General features: G+C 40.7%; 2 protein-coding genes across 3 annotated transcripts; one reads left to right on the top strand and one right to left on the bottom strand.

The window, feature by feature from the left end:
- Positions 1-703: 703 nt before the first annotated feature.
- On the bottom strand, positions 704-5,620 carry mettl9 (methyltransferase 9, His-X-His N1-histidine). 2 transcript variants are annotated; one of them, XM_072667605.1, is made up of 6 exons: positions 5,480-5,620; positions 5,141-5,305; positions 4,871-5,061; positions 4,436-4,645; positions 3,750-3,934; positions 704-3,633 (listed from the first exon to the last, which is right to left on the bottom strand). In XM_072667605.1, the coding sequence occupies exons 2-6, from the start codon at positions 5,303-5,305 to the stop codon at positions 3,425-3,427; spliced, it is 960 nt and encodes a 319-aa protein (XP_072523706.1). In that variant the 5' UTR covers positions 5,480-5,620; the 3' UTR covers positions 704-3,424. The 2 variants fall into 2 exon arrangements, with proteins under 2 accessions (XP_072523706.1, XP_072523705.1); XM_072667604.1 differs by lacking the exon at positions 5,480-5,620 and having other exon boundaries at positions 5,141-5,320.
- Positions 5,621-6,609: 989 nt separating this feature from the next.
- On the top strand, positions 6,610-13,653 carry cdr2b (cerebellar degeneration-related protein 2b). Its single transcript, XM_072667944.1, is given in 6 exon segments — positions 6,610-6,861; positions 8,802-8,914; positions 10,678-10,826; positions 11,834-11,971; positions 12,812-13,588; positions 13,590-13,653. Coding segments are annotated over 6 exon segments (1,362 nt in total). The 5' UTR covers positions 6,610-6,740.
- The last annotated feature ends 2,734 nt before the right edge of the window (positions 13,654-16,387 follow it).

Below are 16,387 nucleotides of genomic sequence, written 5' to 3'. Positions count from 1 at the left end.
TGTAGTTAAAATTATAATATTTGATATAATAATACTACACAAATCTTACAATCTGAAAGTAGTCTGAAAACATAAATATGCAAAAAAAAGGCACACTAAATGATATTCATATTATTTCATACAATATTCAATAGATCCAATTATTTATGTAGCGTAGCTTATTTAGCTAACGTTATAATAATACTATTATTATATTTAATTTGTTTACTTAATTTACAACAAAGGAAATCATCCCATAATGGATCTCTGTGGACAAACCCCACCACACCCTCACCTCATACATACTTACTCTGCACCCTGCGCTTCACTTACTTTACCTGAACAGCTCCATCACACTTACATCTGAACAATTCATATCGTCAAGTGCCCTTGTGAACAGCAATCTGCCTTATCTGAATATTTCTGTCATGTATTTGGATCAGTGCAGTAGTGTATGAATAGCATATCTATTTTATTGTGTGTATGTTGTGTGTTTACTATTTACTCCAGATGTGTTGTTTTGGAGCTCTTGGTGCATATTAATGTGATCTGTACATTTATTATGTATGAACACTGAAAGAGCTTAAATGTTAATAACTGCATTACAACTGCAGTCATTGTATCAGCAATACCGGTTCCTTACTAGAAAACAAAACAAAACTGTGGATATCGGTTGCAGTAGTTCCATTCTAGCATTGGGAAAAGACTGGGATAGGAGGCTGAATAATATCCACCAGGTTTAAAGTACAGAAAAAATCTTACAGCCAAAATCAGGGCACTTCTAACAACCCTTCACCTATTGCAGACATATGGCATCTTTCAAAGACATACACAGAGATCTAATCTTGATTCTGATTACATTTAGACATAAATGAGGATCAATGTAAAATGCAAGTCAAAAAACATAACAGCTAGAAATATTTGGCAAAGTTTGTTTGTAGCAAAAGCAAAAGCAAAAATCCCACAGAATGTTCATTATTACAGCTTAACATATAACAACACATTACAACATAGCATGCTTGCATCTGGTCATGCTGTCCAGTGGTCACACTGTTTGTCAAGTTACTGGATTTCAAAGTTGTATAGACAGTCGGGTATTTGGATTGTGACACAACTCATTTTTCAGCACTGTACACCACCTCAAAGGTGAAGCGAGATATTTGTTTGAAAGCTGTAGTAAATTCAGGGGACTGACAAAAACTACTGCATTAACAATTCAGGAGATTTCTTTACATAGTCCCTTCTTTTCCATATGCGCAAAAGCAACTGGGTAATTGCCTGACAAGCATTTCCATGGCGAGGTCCACGCCTGTTCCCCCATTATTTAATGACAGCAAAAATATAAAAAAGTGCACTGGAAGGGCCTGGAACACCACACACGACAATTCCAGGACTATTTCCTCGTAAATAAAATCCATTTTTACAAAATCTAGCTACGGCAACAGCATATCTCAAGGAGGTAGGTCACAGTCTACAATCAAGATACGCTTTCACAAATGTAAATACCAAGGGTTTACCTCTACAGAGTAAACCACTGGTCATATTCCGAAAACAAAAATATCAGATTAGATTGCTAGATTACATCTAGGAAAAAATGCCAGCCCAGTTCTGGAACAAGATTCTTTGGAAAGACCAAAACATACCACATCATCTGTCAAACATGGTGGAGGCACTGTTGTGGCTTTGACATGTATGACTGCCAATGGAACTGTGTCGCTGGTGTTTGTCTATGATATGACTGCTGATAAAATAATGGGGGATGAATTCTGATGTGTATAGAGCTTTTCTTTCTGTTCAGTTTTATTCAAGTGACAAAAAAACAGTAGTGATATATAAATGACCCCAAACATACGGTGAAAGCAAAGAAACGGAACATTCATAAAGAACAACAAAACTGAAGGCACTAAGACCCATAAACAAACGATCATTGAAGGCAGCTGTAGTAAAGGCCTGATCAAGCATCTCAAAGGAGAAAAATTAGCACTTGGTGATGTCAATGGGTTTCAGACATCAGGCAGCCATTGCTTGCTAAGGATTTGCATCCAACTATTAGAAATAATCCTAATATTTATGACTGCTGTTATTTTGTCTTGACTAATGGAGAACCTATGTAAAAAAATTACATGTATGAATTGCAAAAATTCAATATTTCTGTTTAACGCATCGGATTAAAGCTGAAAGTTTATATTTTAATCACATTTGACTGCTCAATCGAGGTGGTATACAGAGGCAAAACTGTGTCACTGTCCAAATACTTAAGGACCCGACTGTAGTTCACATGGAGTGTTACAGCACCACCTCTGCCCTTAGCTGGAAATGGCCTTATATTCTACAGGCCAAAATGTAAAACAGTACCTTTGAAGTTTGTAGGACCCCAGGTCTTACACTACATTAGGGTAAACACCACCAACATTTTCTATTTTATAAAAACATATTTCTATAGTATTTGCCATATCATATTATAATGATGTAAATTCATTTATGCCTAAATGAATACCTTAATTTTTGTATTTCAAATGCAAAAAATACAAAGATTAGAAATGATTAAAAAATTCTACATCCTACAAAAATCAAACGACATTGCATTCAGGATTTCTTAAGGAGTGCTTCTTTCATCATGCAGGGGGCCAAGGGGGGAGAGAGGGGTTTTTTGTGCTATATGAACAAAACGAACTGCTGTTCCAGTTTACCCCCTCCTCTCTAACAGTATATAGGTTCATGAATTATAATGTGTAACTAATGCATAGACACAGTAAATAAATGTTATAGGGGGTTTTCCCCCATAAGGTTTATCCTCCAAATGCACCACAGTGCTCAAAAATATTCTGCAACTAGTACTTTAACAATGACTGTCCTTATACCGATTGGAGGAATAACATCCATGTGCAATCAGGGGCGTTGCCAGGGATTTTGGGCCCCATTAAAAGATATTACACTGGGCCCAACTCTAACAATTATGCCTAAAAACTCAATTAATACTTTATTAATACTTATTATTAACTATTTAGGACGGTCACTCACAGACCCTTATAATGGGGGGCCTAACCTGCCCCCTTTATATGGTGCCCCTGTGTGCAATGATGGTATCTGGGAAGCTAGCACACAAAGTCATGTGTATTAAATCATGTGTAAATGGAAATGTCTAAACCAATCATCTCACCATAATAAAGAAATACACCTATTTGAGTCCAGCATACTGGAGTAAAAAGATAAGGAGATGCAATCAGAGACCTAATCACTGATCTAGACTAGTTCCAGTTATCCTGAGATGTAGTACATAATACAAACTTATTGACGTCAGCTTTAAATTGAGCCCTTTAAGATACTTCGTGTTAAACCCTTAACCCACATCCTCCCCAAAATGATAAGATTCTAAGAAATGTAACATATTACAGCAAAACCATGAGGGAGTTCAAGTTCTTTACAGTACAGAGAAAAAATAACCTCACTCGTTTGCCCTGAGCACAAATACTGCATCATCTAACACATAGTAATCTTGGTTCATATCACCCTCACACAAGTAGGGTAGGCGTGTGACTGCCTCCACCTCAAACCCAACCTGCTGGAAAACTTCCTCAGACAGGTTTGTAACTTGCTCCTCCCAGGTCTTGCCTTTCACTTGGAGCTGCTCTTTTGGGCGCACCCATCTCCCACCTACAAGCAAAAATTCCAATTATGAACCAGATTTTCCAGCTACTGATATGCATCTATAAAACAAAAACAAACAAACAAAAAGATCCACAGCACTGTTACTTCTTGCATCGTCTTACCTATTTCCACATAGGGATGAAAGGGTAAAACTACTGCCAGGATCATCCTCCCTGAGCCTGGAACCAAAGCATTCTTAATGTCCCTAAGCAGTTCCAGGGGTTCATCACATCTGTCCAGCAGGTTCAGACAGCTGATCAGATCATACTGGAATCCTGTCCTTTGCCACTCGTCAATTTCCAACACCCTGAAAAACGGAAACAGTTCCTGCATGTCAAGCAATGTGTAGTCATGTAGGGGTTTGCATTTCTTCAGAAGCAGGCCTAAACCATACGCTATAGAAGCAGTATTCATTTCCGGGAGTCTTTAAAAGCCTTGATTACACTAGCAAACGTCCAACATAACAAACCTGCCCTTTTATAATGTTCAGGATATCTCCCTTTCCAGGCTGCTGGTCGATTTTTTTTAATAGAGACCGAAAAATTGGGGATCATGCGCTAAAAACGTGTAACTTGCATGCTGCCGTTTTTGTCGGTTGGCCCACTGTTCATGCCGACATTTGGAGGAAGGAGTCAACATGAACTGCTAGAATACATCCAGAGTCCTGAAACTGATTTTTGGAGAACTGAGAACCAACCCTGACAACTCCTGTGTGTGGCCTAACTCCTTAACGTCCTGTGTAACACTAGTTTACATGGTCAAACCTAAGCGTTTGGAGAATATTAAATATATTGGGGAATGAACACACTTGTAGTTCTTTCTTTGGAGCTGCCACTTCATAGGAGGAGACACCTCAGTGGCGTAAACCTCTCTGAAATGAGAGCCCATGACATCTGTGACGCCACCATCCCCAGCCCCTAGGTCCAGGAGCCTTTCTCCTTTCCAGTCTGAATCAATTCGGAGCAGGCGCTGAAACTGATCCAGTGAGAAGACAAACATAGAACCACGGCCCAGAAACCTGTTCATCAGAAAACATAATGACATGAACAACATCTATTTTTTTTTTTTGTATTAAAGTTACATGTTCTAACTGTAGTATTTTTCTCTGAGGAGACTCACTTCATAGCTTTGCTAGAAGAACTGTAATTTGCATATGTGCCAAAGAAGTGTGCACAGTACTGTACGTTCAACCTAGGCAAATCACTCCGAGGAGGATCAATAAGGGGAAAAAACAACGAGGTACCCATTGATCGACGTTCTTGAGATGATGGGACTAAAGATGGTGGAGAAGAACGAGTGGTAGAGTTGGGTGAAAAGCCACCCAGATTTCTCCACACTCCTCTGAAGAAACGCCTGAGTGTCTGCGTCCAGCTGACTCTGCACAAACAGCGGCCGAACCCTCTCCCCGAGCAGGTCAGGACAGCAGCGGTACCACTGAAATGACACAGGGGCCATCATCCCTCACATGCACATCCTCTCGTGGAGATTCACGGAGCAGGAAGACGCATCTTACCTCCTGGGCTTCGTGCTCTGAAAACTCCGTGTTGGTCACCATGTTCATAAAGGCAGCCCGAGCCAGCGGACTGCGGACGTACTTCCCAGACCACATCGTCCTCCGAGCTGCTAGCAGAACCGACACATAAAGCACCACCCAAGCTCCAAAAAGCAGCGTCTTCATCTGTGGAGAACACATAGTGAGACTCAGAGAAGACAAGCAGCTACTTTAAAAAGCCATTATTCTCTCTCTCTCTCTCTCTCTCTCGAGAACTTCAGGAGGAACATCTCTCCAGATGTTGTTAGCTACTATAAATACTCTCAGTCCCACCGAAACCAAACCAATACACAAACAAACCTGTAGGTGTGGTGGAGCTCAGACGACCTCATCTTGTCTCAGAGTAATCCCTAAAACAAACAGCTGCTTAATAAAGGACTGTTTCGGTGAAGCGTTCGCTAAAGCAAGGAGATGAGCCGGTGCAGATGAATTGCTTCCTGGGTTAGATGTGAATTCCTTCGTCATCACCATTTTAACCAGTGTGTGATCAGCTCGGACCACCAGCAGGTGGCGCGCCACATCTCCTCCCGGGGTTTACTGCTCAGGCGCGGACCCTGTCGGTTCCTGCGGCCTGTAATCGATTAATCAGCTGCCTGAGTGCGTTGACAGTAAAATAGTGCTTTATTATATATTCTAATAACATCACCTATTATTCTAGTGTATTTCAGCAGCATACAGCAGTATTAATAGGTAATTATTGCCTTTGATATTACGATGGTAATAAAATATTAAATGCTGCATTTATATATATTTTTTTATATTTTATATTTGCCTAAATAGGCTACACCACCTTAAATAATCTGAAATGTTATAATGAAGATATGATTAATGTGTAAGCTTTCAGCTTTAATTTAAGAGCGTTAAGAAAACCAATTTAAATGAATTGGGACTTGCAGCTTGCTTTTTTTACATAATCTCTCCATTGGGCTTTTAATTGATAAATAAAAGATATGGTTAAATAAAACATGTGATCCAAAGAGGTGACCATTAGGCTGGTCATCATTAGGCTGGAAAAAGAGAGGGAGCAGAAACGTTGGAAGTGGCCAAATTCTTAAAAATTAAAAAGTGCACTGGTATATTCAGCAACAGTTTTATTTATTAGTTTTCTATTATTTCTGTTTATAGATTAAATGATTTTGCAATTGTATTTATTTATGTATTTATTTGTTTGGTTGTTTTTTTAAGTTATTTTTTTATTTTGTTTATTTATTTATTTTGCTGTTGTTTTTGGTTTTGTTTACTCTGAGCTTGTCAGCGTTTACCTTTACCTCTACTTGAGTGCTGATTTCACTGAACAGCTCTACAGGAGAGTGCAGTGGGCTGTTCCGATAGATTAGCGTGCGTCACTCCGTTATCTGGGGTGCAGAGAGCGCGCGCCACGTTGATGGTGTTGGTGTTCCTGCTAAGAGTCAGGGATGCGCCTTGCAGTCCAGCGTCCTTCTGTTAGGGCAGACCACCTGAAGACCAGCCGGAGCTCGATCGTCACTGCTGTAACTGTGTCTGCAAGCTGAGTGCACTAGATCATCTGCAGGGGAGTGATGTACAGCCCTCAGTGCGCTGCATGGTAAGCCTTCCGTGCGTTCCTCACTGGAGACTGGAGACGCTCACAGACATGATCGCTGAGGAGGAGTTCGAGATTAAAGAGGAAGAGCCGTGGTACGACCACCAGGATCTGGAACATGGTAAGGTTTCATTTTACAGTATGTACTCTGTTGTTACTGTAAGAGAGCGTGAACACAGGCGACTGTGGTCTTCTGAGGGAACATCATACAGAGAGTTGCAAAATGACTGTAGTCAGGTGTGGATCTGAGGCTCATCATTTGGTCTTGTTACTTTAGTTGGGATTATAAAATGCAATCAACTTTTATACTCTCTCTGCCTTTGTGTGTGTGTATATATATATATATATATATATATATATATATATATACACACTATATTCAATGCAGCCAATCAAAGTCTGCTTCACTGCGGAAATGTGGCTTTGTGACAGTTCAGTTTGCACCACATCCTGTGACACCTCAGCACTTTCACACCTTCAGAGACCTGAAGGACACAAAGATGCCCAGATGCCAGGATAACGAAGACTGACTCTTTTCAGTCATAAGGTCCAACAATACAAGTGACCTCACTGGCAATTAAAAACCCATAGCTAAAATTTAATAGTACACTTTTGAATTGTAGTTCATTTAAAATACTTAACCCTTCAATGCAGAAAGGCTTATTACACACCAAGGCATATTACCCAGTAACTACAGAGACTTGTACTTACTGTACAAACTGGTGGGTTCTGTACTGACAAGGTGATGGACTTTTTCCATCCTCACCTTATCTCTTTTATCTCTTACAGTTAAGCAGGTTGCTTATGTTCCTGTTTAGGATGTAATGTATGTATAAATAGCATCATTCATTCATGTATTCAAAAAGCTGTCTGGGCTGAAACCCAGACATCTGTGTCCACAAACATTTGGACATACAGTGTAGCTATCACTCCCCAGTCCATATGCTGAAACCATAGATAAAAGGATTTAGCAAAATCAGTTCATTCCAAACGAGCTGTTTTGACCGCTTAGGTTCAGCATATGGACTGGGGAGTGAAAGCTACACTGTATGTCCAAATGTTTGTGGACACATGTGCAAATGTACACACATGGCATGTCTAGTCCCTGTAGAGAAGTGTCCAACAGCTAGGCACTTCCCTCCGAACAGTGCTTTGCTGGGTAAAGTCCACCTCAACCACCAATGCTGCTGTGAGCAGAATGCCTCAACCGCTGCGGTCTGACACTGGCTTGACAAGGATCCAGGAGCACAGTATAACACTATGTTCATGGTCCATTGTCTCAACCGGCAAGTAGTCAGACCAAATTAAATAGTATTGTAATGAAATACTACAAGAACAGGTATAAAAGGTATCGAGGTATGTTTGGAGGAGTGTACCAACTGTTAAGCATGGTGGTGGTGGTGGCGTTATGCTCTGGGTCAGTTTTACTGCCAGTGGAACTAGTACATTATTCAAAGTGTATGGTATAATGAAAGTGGAGGTCTGACCTCTACTCAATCAAAAAATATGTGGACTGCGCTTAAAAATCAGGTCTGTGCAGGAAAACCCAAATATTTAATTGAAGTCAACCATTTCTGCCAAGAAAAGCAGTCAAATATCCAACCAGAATTCTACCAGAACCTTGATCATGGCTGCCAAAAGTTGGCTCATGGTGTAACGTAATATATATGCCTATTAGGTGTGCTGTATGTATATTTTTGACACTGTATGAATAATTTGACCCTGTGTTGATTCCAGAAAACCTTAAAAACCTTCAAACTGTGCACCAGATTCTTGTTTTATAATTAAAAACCCAATATTGTCATGACATTCATGACAATAGTCTATGTCCAAAACTTCTACTTCCACTACAACTGTACATCATTAGTTTGAAGGTGAAGGGTTATGTTGTCAGCCCAGTGAACTAAATATCCTGCGTATTGTCACTGTCATAAAGAACTGCCCTTTATACTGTGTGAGCATTTAAAGATGAGCGGAAAAATCTAATTTTCCTTCCCTTATGAAGTTATTATTAGTAACTTTAGAGTGTTGTTTATGTGTGGGCTGTCTTTCTGTGCACAGATCTCCATTTGGCTGCAGAGTTGGGCAAAACCCTCCTGGAGAGAAACCGTGAACTGGAGCAAGCTCTCCAGCAAATGTATGGCAGCAACCAAGAGCAGCAACAGGAAATAGAGGTACAGGAGCAGAAGTCTGACAAAAGGTCATTTCAGGACCTCTGAGTGCAGTGTTGCATCACTGCCTTTTTAATATCCTGCCATGTAGTTTGATCACGTCACAGGGCAAGAATCTGATGTCTAATGTGAGGCGGTTCTTAGATTAACGCATCGCATTAGTCTTTGGCATAAACTAGCCATGCCTCCATCTGCAGTATTGATTTGTATTATCTGTGGCACACAGCTGTCATCTTCTGCATTAACATGGGTTTGGGTCATTAGATTTGATTTATGTTATTCTTAACTTGGCAAAGAAAAGGTGTGTTGTAGTGAACTCACTGTAGAGACAATAAAAATACATCAGCCAGATATTAAAAGCTACCGGAGAACGTTCAAATATCTGAAAATACGAGCGTGAGGACAGACACATGCCTCCCCCGACACATGTGCAACCAGCCACCGGCTCTTTTTAAAGCAGCTCTGATACATCGGCTAGCAGACACCCGTGCCAGCCATCATCACATTGGAATTTTGTGGTGGGAGAGAGCTCCAATTTACCCAATTGTCAGGCCAATTGTCCTCTCTCAGGCTCCGGCTACCGATGGCAGGCAGCATGACCCAGGATTCAAACCAGCCCAAAATATACATACACCCAGCTCTCTAGCAAAAGCCTACTTCAAGACAACAACTACTTCAAGAGCATAGGAAAGCAAGGCTAAGCTTGCAAAAAGCTAATGGAAAGCCTACTGGTTGATTGGATGCTAGGCGAGCGAGTGCTAAGCTAAAAGCTAACCCACCTGACTAGCTACAATCTCTTTAGCTTGCTAACTGCACACCACACTGACAACACTATCTAGTAACACTTGGGAATACTTGCATAAAATTATTTGTTTTATTTACAAGAGGATATGATATGCTATGCTATGCTATGCTATGCTATGTGGCTCCTGTAAGCCATTGCAGTGCCATAAACCAACCAATAAAAGCAAAGCTTGTCATTTTTTGCTCATCATGAAAGGCAAATCAGTCTGTTTTATTTTAAGGCAAAATAACAGGGTTGTAAAACCATATCTGAGCACCAACAAAAGTCACAAACTTACTATGTATACATCAAACAACTTTAAATACTTCAAATTCATTCTATGGCATCTGTTACTATTTCTTGTCTAATGTGACAATCAGTGTTGTGACCCCTGTACGCTCCAGCTACCAAAGCTAAAGACTAATAGGCTTGACAAGATGTGTTCAGAGGGTCTTTCAACAACTTGCCTTGCCTTCTTGCGCCATGTCCAATATACCATGTGGTAAAAACCTTGATAATTAGCTGATTTTTGTAAATCAAATATATGGGGAGGGAAAACCTAGCATTAAAATATGCAAACTTTCGCAGGACAGACAGGTTAAACCAAGGCAGAGAACAGTTTGCTGTGTGAGTATCTGAAACATGGAGAGTGATTGAACATTGTTGAATCATTAACCTGCTAATATAATATAATATATGTTTCCATATCAGCCTTTATCTATTTTAGTGCCCTTCTCTGTGATAAAAACCATGTCTAGTGAAGTGCTTAGTAGGAGCGACCTTTGTTTCTGAGATATGGAGACAGGTGGGTTAGAGATAAACCAGGGTAGAAACTGTGTAACTGTAAGTCACTGTTTATGTTCCATTCACCTTTAAAAATTAATCATCAGCTGTAGCCCAACTGCAGACGTACTTAAACATGTGTTAGTAATGAATTTAAATGACGGTAGATCTGGGTTTCTAAGTCTGCCATTTGTTTCAGTATCTGTCTAAGCAGGTGGACCTGCTCAGGTCAGTGAATGATCAGCATGCTAAGGTCTATGAGCAGCTGGATGTGACTGCACGAGACCTGGAGCAGAGCAATCAGAGACTGGTCTTGGATAACCGCTCAGCCCAGCTTAAGATTGAAGGGTAAGAAATATTATAAGACTCAATAGTCAATAAGACATACAGCACTGGCCTGTTTTTATTCCCTTAAAATCTATTTATATGAATTGAAAATAATAAATTGTCACTAAGAGCGCAACACCTGCCTTGTATCTCCAATGTAGTAGATTTACGCCTTCTGAATTCCCATTAACCATTTATCCATATGTAAAAGTTCAGCCAGCATTATTAAATGTTAAAAATGGTCAAGGTAGTTAAATGCTGGTTATCCAGACAAAGATGATACCCTTCCCTGGTAAGCTAGCTGGTTTAGTTGTATTTGATTTTGTTCAAGCTTGGTGATGCTGGACATGTTGGTCAACCAGCTTTGTAATGCTAGTCATTCTAGTTGTCCAGCTTGGTGATGCTGGTAATGCTGGTCAAGCAGTTTGTTAATGCTGATCATGCTGGTCAACCTGCTTAATCCTGATGGTCATGCTGGTCGACCAGCTTGGTTTTGCTGGTCATGCTGGTTACCCAGCATGGTCATGGTGGTAAACCAGCTTGGTCAAGCTTGGCCCTATGCTGGTCAAGAGCTAAGCAGGTCAACCAGTTTGAGCTGACCATGTTTATGTAAAAGTCCACTACCAACATCTTATTAAAAAACTTAAGTTTTGCAACTGAACCTGTCCTGCAAAAACCTTGTATCTCAAAAATGACAAATCTTACAAGATTCCCAAGTCATTTTGGAGCATTTCTATTGGCCCGCTCATGATGAAATGACACATTTGACACAATGTAAAGAACAACTGCCAGATTCACATTATATTCAAGACATTGTGTTTGGAGATACAAGGTTTTTGCCTGACAGCGATAATATACTGACACATGAGGTACAGCCTTACAGCCCTTGGGTCCAGCAGTTTGGGTATTTTTCTTTTGCTTTTTGACTGCAGGAACATCACAAAACTGTGCTGGACTCTAGCCTTCCAGGGCCAGAACTGATGATCTTTGCTGTAGTGTGTCATAGCGGATGCTGTGTTTCTGTGCAGGCTCACAGAAACCGTAAACACCTTGCAGTGTCAGGTGGAGGAGCTGCAGAGGGAGGTGACGGAACTGAAGATCGTTCCATCTGAACATACCACACCGGATCTACTGGAGCCAGAGTGGCCAAAGAACAAGCTTTTGGGGTAAACGGAAAAGAACTGTGAATGTTTTACAGGTTTTTACCAAACAATTCTGTTAAAGTATCACTCAACTCTACCTCCAGCCACATATCTGCATTTCGATTTCTCAGTACTTACATTTAAAGCTGACACTGACTACCATACTGACCAAGCAAACACATGAATATGAATATTCTTCACACTTCAATCACAGTATATTATTACTCTAAAAAAACAAACCAGTAAGGTAAATAATAAGTAATTGGGGATCACACATTCCCACAGAAACCATCACAGTGCATCCAACAATAAAGGAAGCATTGCAATTATTTTAAACAGTAATTGAAAACACAGTAGCACACAGAAAGCTCTGGTTCCACATGCTGAGACTTGCAGATCTTTATGAGTTAAAGACGAGTTCCAAATATACCAAACTGCAAAAAATGTAGCATTAACAAGGAAAGAGACTCAGAAAATGCTATTTCTGCTGAAGGAATGCTCTTTATTGTTCTTCAGAACAGCACAGGCTTCAAAAAGGTCAGCGCTGGCAACTAGCAGAGGGGAATGCTCTAAAAAAGACTATACTGTTACGAGTCAAAGAACTTGCTTTTTAGTATTTTATAGAATCTTGCTACACGGACACCACCAATCCAGTCAAAAAGCTGTATACAAACCTGATCATGGTGTCAATATCCTGAAAACTGAGGGATGAATTATGTGGCAAAAATATGTCAGAAAAGCAATGATGTTCATAGAAGTAAATGACGTTCATAGATTTTTATCATCAGTGTAATAATAAATTAGGTCAGCTTAGGCTGACCTTACATGTGTCTGGGATTCTGACCGTGTACCTTTTTCCCTTAGATACCCACCCTATGCACATTCTGCGACTGCGAGCACTCCCTCTGAAGAGGAGGAGTACTGGGAAGAGGAGCACTCAGCTCACCTGCACTGTGTGGAGACACTGCAGGCCCAGCTGAATGCCGAGCGTGCCCTAAGGGAAGCTGCAGAGCAAGACGCCAACACTCTGGCCAGAGAGATCAGTGAGCTGGAGCCACGCCTGGCTCTGCTGGAAGGTTATAAGGCTCGTCTGGCTGAGCTGGAGGCTGAAGTCGAGGAACTCAGGCAGCTGTGGCGCTCTGATTCGGTGTTGGCCAGCGCAGGCCGCGCCCACAGGCTGTTGCTGCCAGACACCGTTTACTTCCCCTCGGAGGAAGACATGAGTGAGAATTTTCAGAAGAGACACATGCTGAAGCGTTGCAGCAGTGAGCGGCAGCTGAGGGAGACCGGCAGCGACGACAATGGCCTGGGAGACTTAGAACTTGCTAATGTCTGCAGGGGTCATTCGGAGACGGTAAAGTACAGCCGGGGCATCTCCCTGCTGAACGAAGTGGATGCCGAGTACAGCGCCCTACAAAGGAAATACAATGCCCTTCTGCGCCGGTGCGAAAACAAGCCACAGCCAGTGAGCCACAAAGCTGTGCAAACAGCCCCAATCAGTCAGCACTTGACCCCACCTCGAGCTAAGCATACGTGCTCCCAGGGGGTCGATACACAGGATAATGCTCAGACGCCTGAATACAAAGCCCTTTTCAATGAGATCTTCACTTGTATCCAGAGGACCAAAGAGAACATAAGGAGCACAGGGCCAAGTCCAGTTAAATACAGTAATGCACCATGATGCCTGTACTTTACAAGCCTCTTAGACTTGCCCTCAATAAGTACTTGGCAAGTCTCCCAGTATGGGGTTCAGATACAAGAGACTGAATCTGAATCAGCAGACATCTTAAAGGGATGTATGTCTAAAGGGTACTATTGCATACTTTACAAACTGGCACTCAGGAAGAAACACTCAGATATCTATTTTAATTTAATGGATGATCAAATTAACAAAAAACAATTCATCAAACCATTCATCAAATGATGTGGGTTGAGCAGTGAAGACGTTGAAATGAATGTGTTGAGAAGAAACATCCACCATCTATAGGAGATCTGTGGACAGCAGCAAACAACATGGGAACCTAGGAAGCGGTTTATTGAGATCAATGACCACCTCCTGGAGATCTACTCTCCTGCAGACTTTAGCTCCAGTACTGATTAACCACATATCAGATATCAATCAGAAGTTCGTGATTAGCTAAAAAAATGCAGTATGTGACTGAACACAGCATTTTCAGTCACGGTTATGGATTATAGGCAGTGGTTGCAGCACAGCTTTGTCTTCATTCAGCATCAGCTACACTAAATTCCACCTGAAGCTTCTGGTTTATATGTTTATATTTTCAGAATCCTGTTCTGAAAATCTGACAAGCAGACTCTCTTGAAACAGGAGAGAATTTCAAGAAATGTTTTGGGCTTGTCTTGCTCCCTCTTCAGATATACATCTTTGGACAGAGTGTAAATGTAATGAAGTGATGTATTTACAGAGCAACCTCAGTATTCTCAATGCAGCTCATCAGCGCCCCCCCCCCCCCATCCAAAGCATGTGTTTAGTATCAGAGCTAATGGATGAGATATTCTACAATGATGGAGGAAATGGTTCATAATGAAATGTTGAAGTAGTTTAGGCACTTTTTTTGCAGTTGATCCCTGCGATATTGCTAATGTCCTAAAATATATATCTAGTATATGAGGTTGACAAAAACCACAGTGTGTTTAACAAATGTATGATGACTACACATGATCTTCAAATCATACAGTGTGATTTAAGGACAAGATATGAAAAAGGTTACAAACAATAGACCTAACCTAGAGATTTGTTTTTCTCCTCACTTTCCTTTTCCATGATTCCAGAAAAAGAACTTTCTTTGGCTTGTGATTTAATTGTTTGCCACTATAGTCACTGCCTGAAATACAGATGTATCTAAATAAGGTAAAAACGGCTTGTGTGCTCATTTCCTGCGGTTTCAAAAGGTCATATTTCATATACAAACTCACCAGACAAAAAAAAGAAGCCTTTTCTTTTTTTTCCCAATAGTTCTACTTTGGTTTCATCTGACCTTAAGACATTCTCCCAATACTCTTCCGGAACATCCAAATGCTCTCTAGCAAACTTCAGACGCGCCCGGATATGTACTGGCTTAAGCAGGAGAACACATCTGGCACTACAAGATCTGAGTCCCTGGCGGCGTAGTGTGTTACTGACGGTAGCCTTTGTAACGTTGGTCCCAGCTTTCTGCAGGTCATTCACTAGGTCCCTCCGTGTGGTTCTGGGATTTTTGCTCACCGCTCTTGTGATCATTTGACCCCACGGGCTGAGATCTTGCGTGGAGCCCCTGATCGAGGGAGATTAGCAGTGGTCTTGTATGTCTCCCATTTTCTGATTATTGCTCCCACAGTAGATTTCTTCACACCAAGCTGCTTGACTATTGCAGATTCAGTCTTCCCAGCCTGGTGCAGGTCTACAATTTTGTTTCTGGTGTCCTTCGACAGCTCTTTGGTCTTCACCATAGTGGAGTTTGGAGTGTGACTGTTTGAGGTTGTGGGCAGGTGTCTTTTATACTGTTAACAAGTTCAAACAGGTGCCATTAATACAGGTAATGAGTAGAAGACAGAGAAGCCTCTTAAAGAAGTTGTTACAGGTCTGTGACAGCCAGAAATCTTGCTTGTTTGTACGTGACCAAATACTTATTTTCCACTATTATTTGCAAATAAATTCTTTAAAAATCAGACAATGTGATTTTCAGAATTTTTTTTCTCATTTTGTCTCTCATAGTTGAGGTCTACCTATGATGTCAATTACAGGCCTCTCTCATTTTTTTAAGTGGGAGAATTTGCACAATTGGTGACTAAATACTTTTTCCCCCCACTGTAACTGAGTGCACGTTTCAGGCACAGTCAAATGTCCACATGCTGTTCCAGGTTGAGGAGTAGGATTGAGGTCTGAGGTTAAACAGCACAGATCTGGACCAATACCAAAATTTGGAAAATGTAGGGGTCTAGTGTGATCTCTGACAAGACTGATGCTGTTATTAAATAATGGGATCCATGTTAGTAAAGAGTAGAAATGATGCAAGTCATTTTTTTGGTCAGTGTTCAAACTGCACATTGTCTTGATTGCTGATGTGAAGATAAATGAATACATGCTATACAGGAAACACTTCTGTACATTGTAGAACACATTTTCTATTTATGTGCTAAATGTAACATTTAAAAATGTGCCATAACAGTTTACTGTTACTGTTTACTTTTCCCTCATTAGAACATGAACATAATTACACTAGAAGAACCCAAACATTCATATATTACTAAAATACTGCAAATGAATGAAAAACAGCATTGAAAATGCTATAATAACAGTGTTGTACCGAATAGTAATATAAATCAACTGCCAAAAGGTGACTTATAGTTTTAAAGTATACATTGTACAAGTTATAATTGAACAACGTGGCAAAAGTGCTTAACACTAAGCAACAGCATGTAATTTTAGGGAGTGCAATT

Source organism: Salminus brasiliensis, chromosome 22 (assembly GCF_030463535.1).
Source record: "Salminus brasiliensis chromosome 22, fSalBra1.hap2, whole genome shotgun sequence".
In the NCBI taxonomy this organism is placed as follows: domain Eukaryota; kingdom Metazoa; phylum Chordata; class Actinopteri; order Characiformes; family Bryconidae; genus Salminus; species Salminus brasiliensis.
The sequence above is the reverse complement of the archived record's forward strand: the minus strand, read 5'-3'. Positions and strand labels throughout refer to the sequence as shown.

Excerpts from the sequence above, each read along its gene's own strand:
- mettl9 (XM_072667604.1), bottom strand. The coding sequence starts at position 5,320 with ATGTGTTCTCCACAGATGAAGACGCTGCTTTTTGGAGCTTGGGTGGTG. Across the intron at positions 5,062-5,140 it reads CAGAGCACGAAGCCCAGGAG|TGGTACCGCTGCTGTCCTGA; the intron begins GTAAGATGCGTC and ends GTGTCATTTCAG. Across the intron at positions 3,935-4,435 it reads CTCCAAAGAAAGAACTACAA|GGTGTTGGAAATTGACGAGT; the intron begins GTGTGTTCATTC and ends TCCGTTTTTCAG.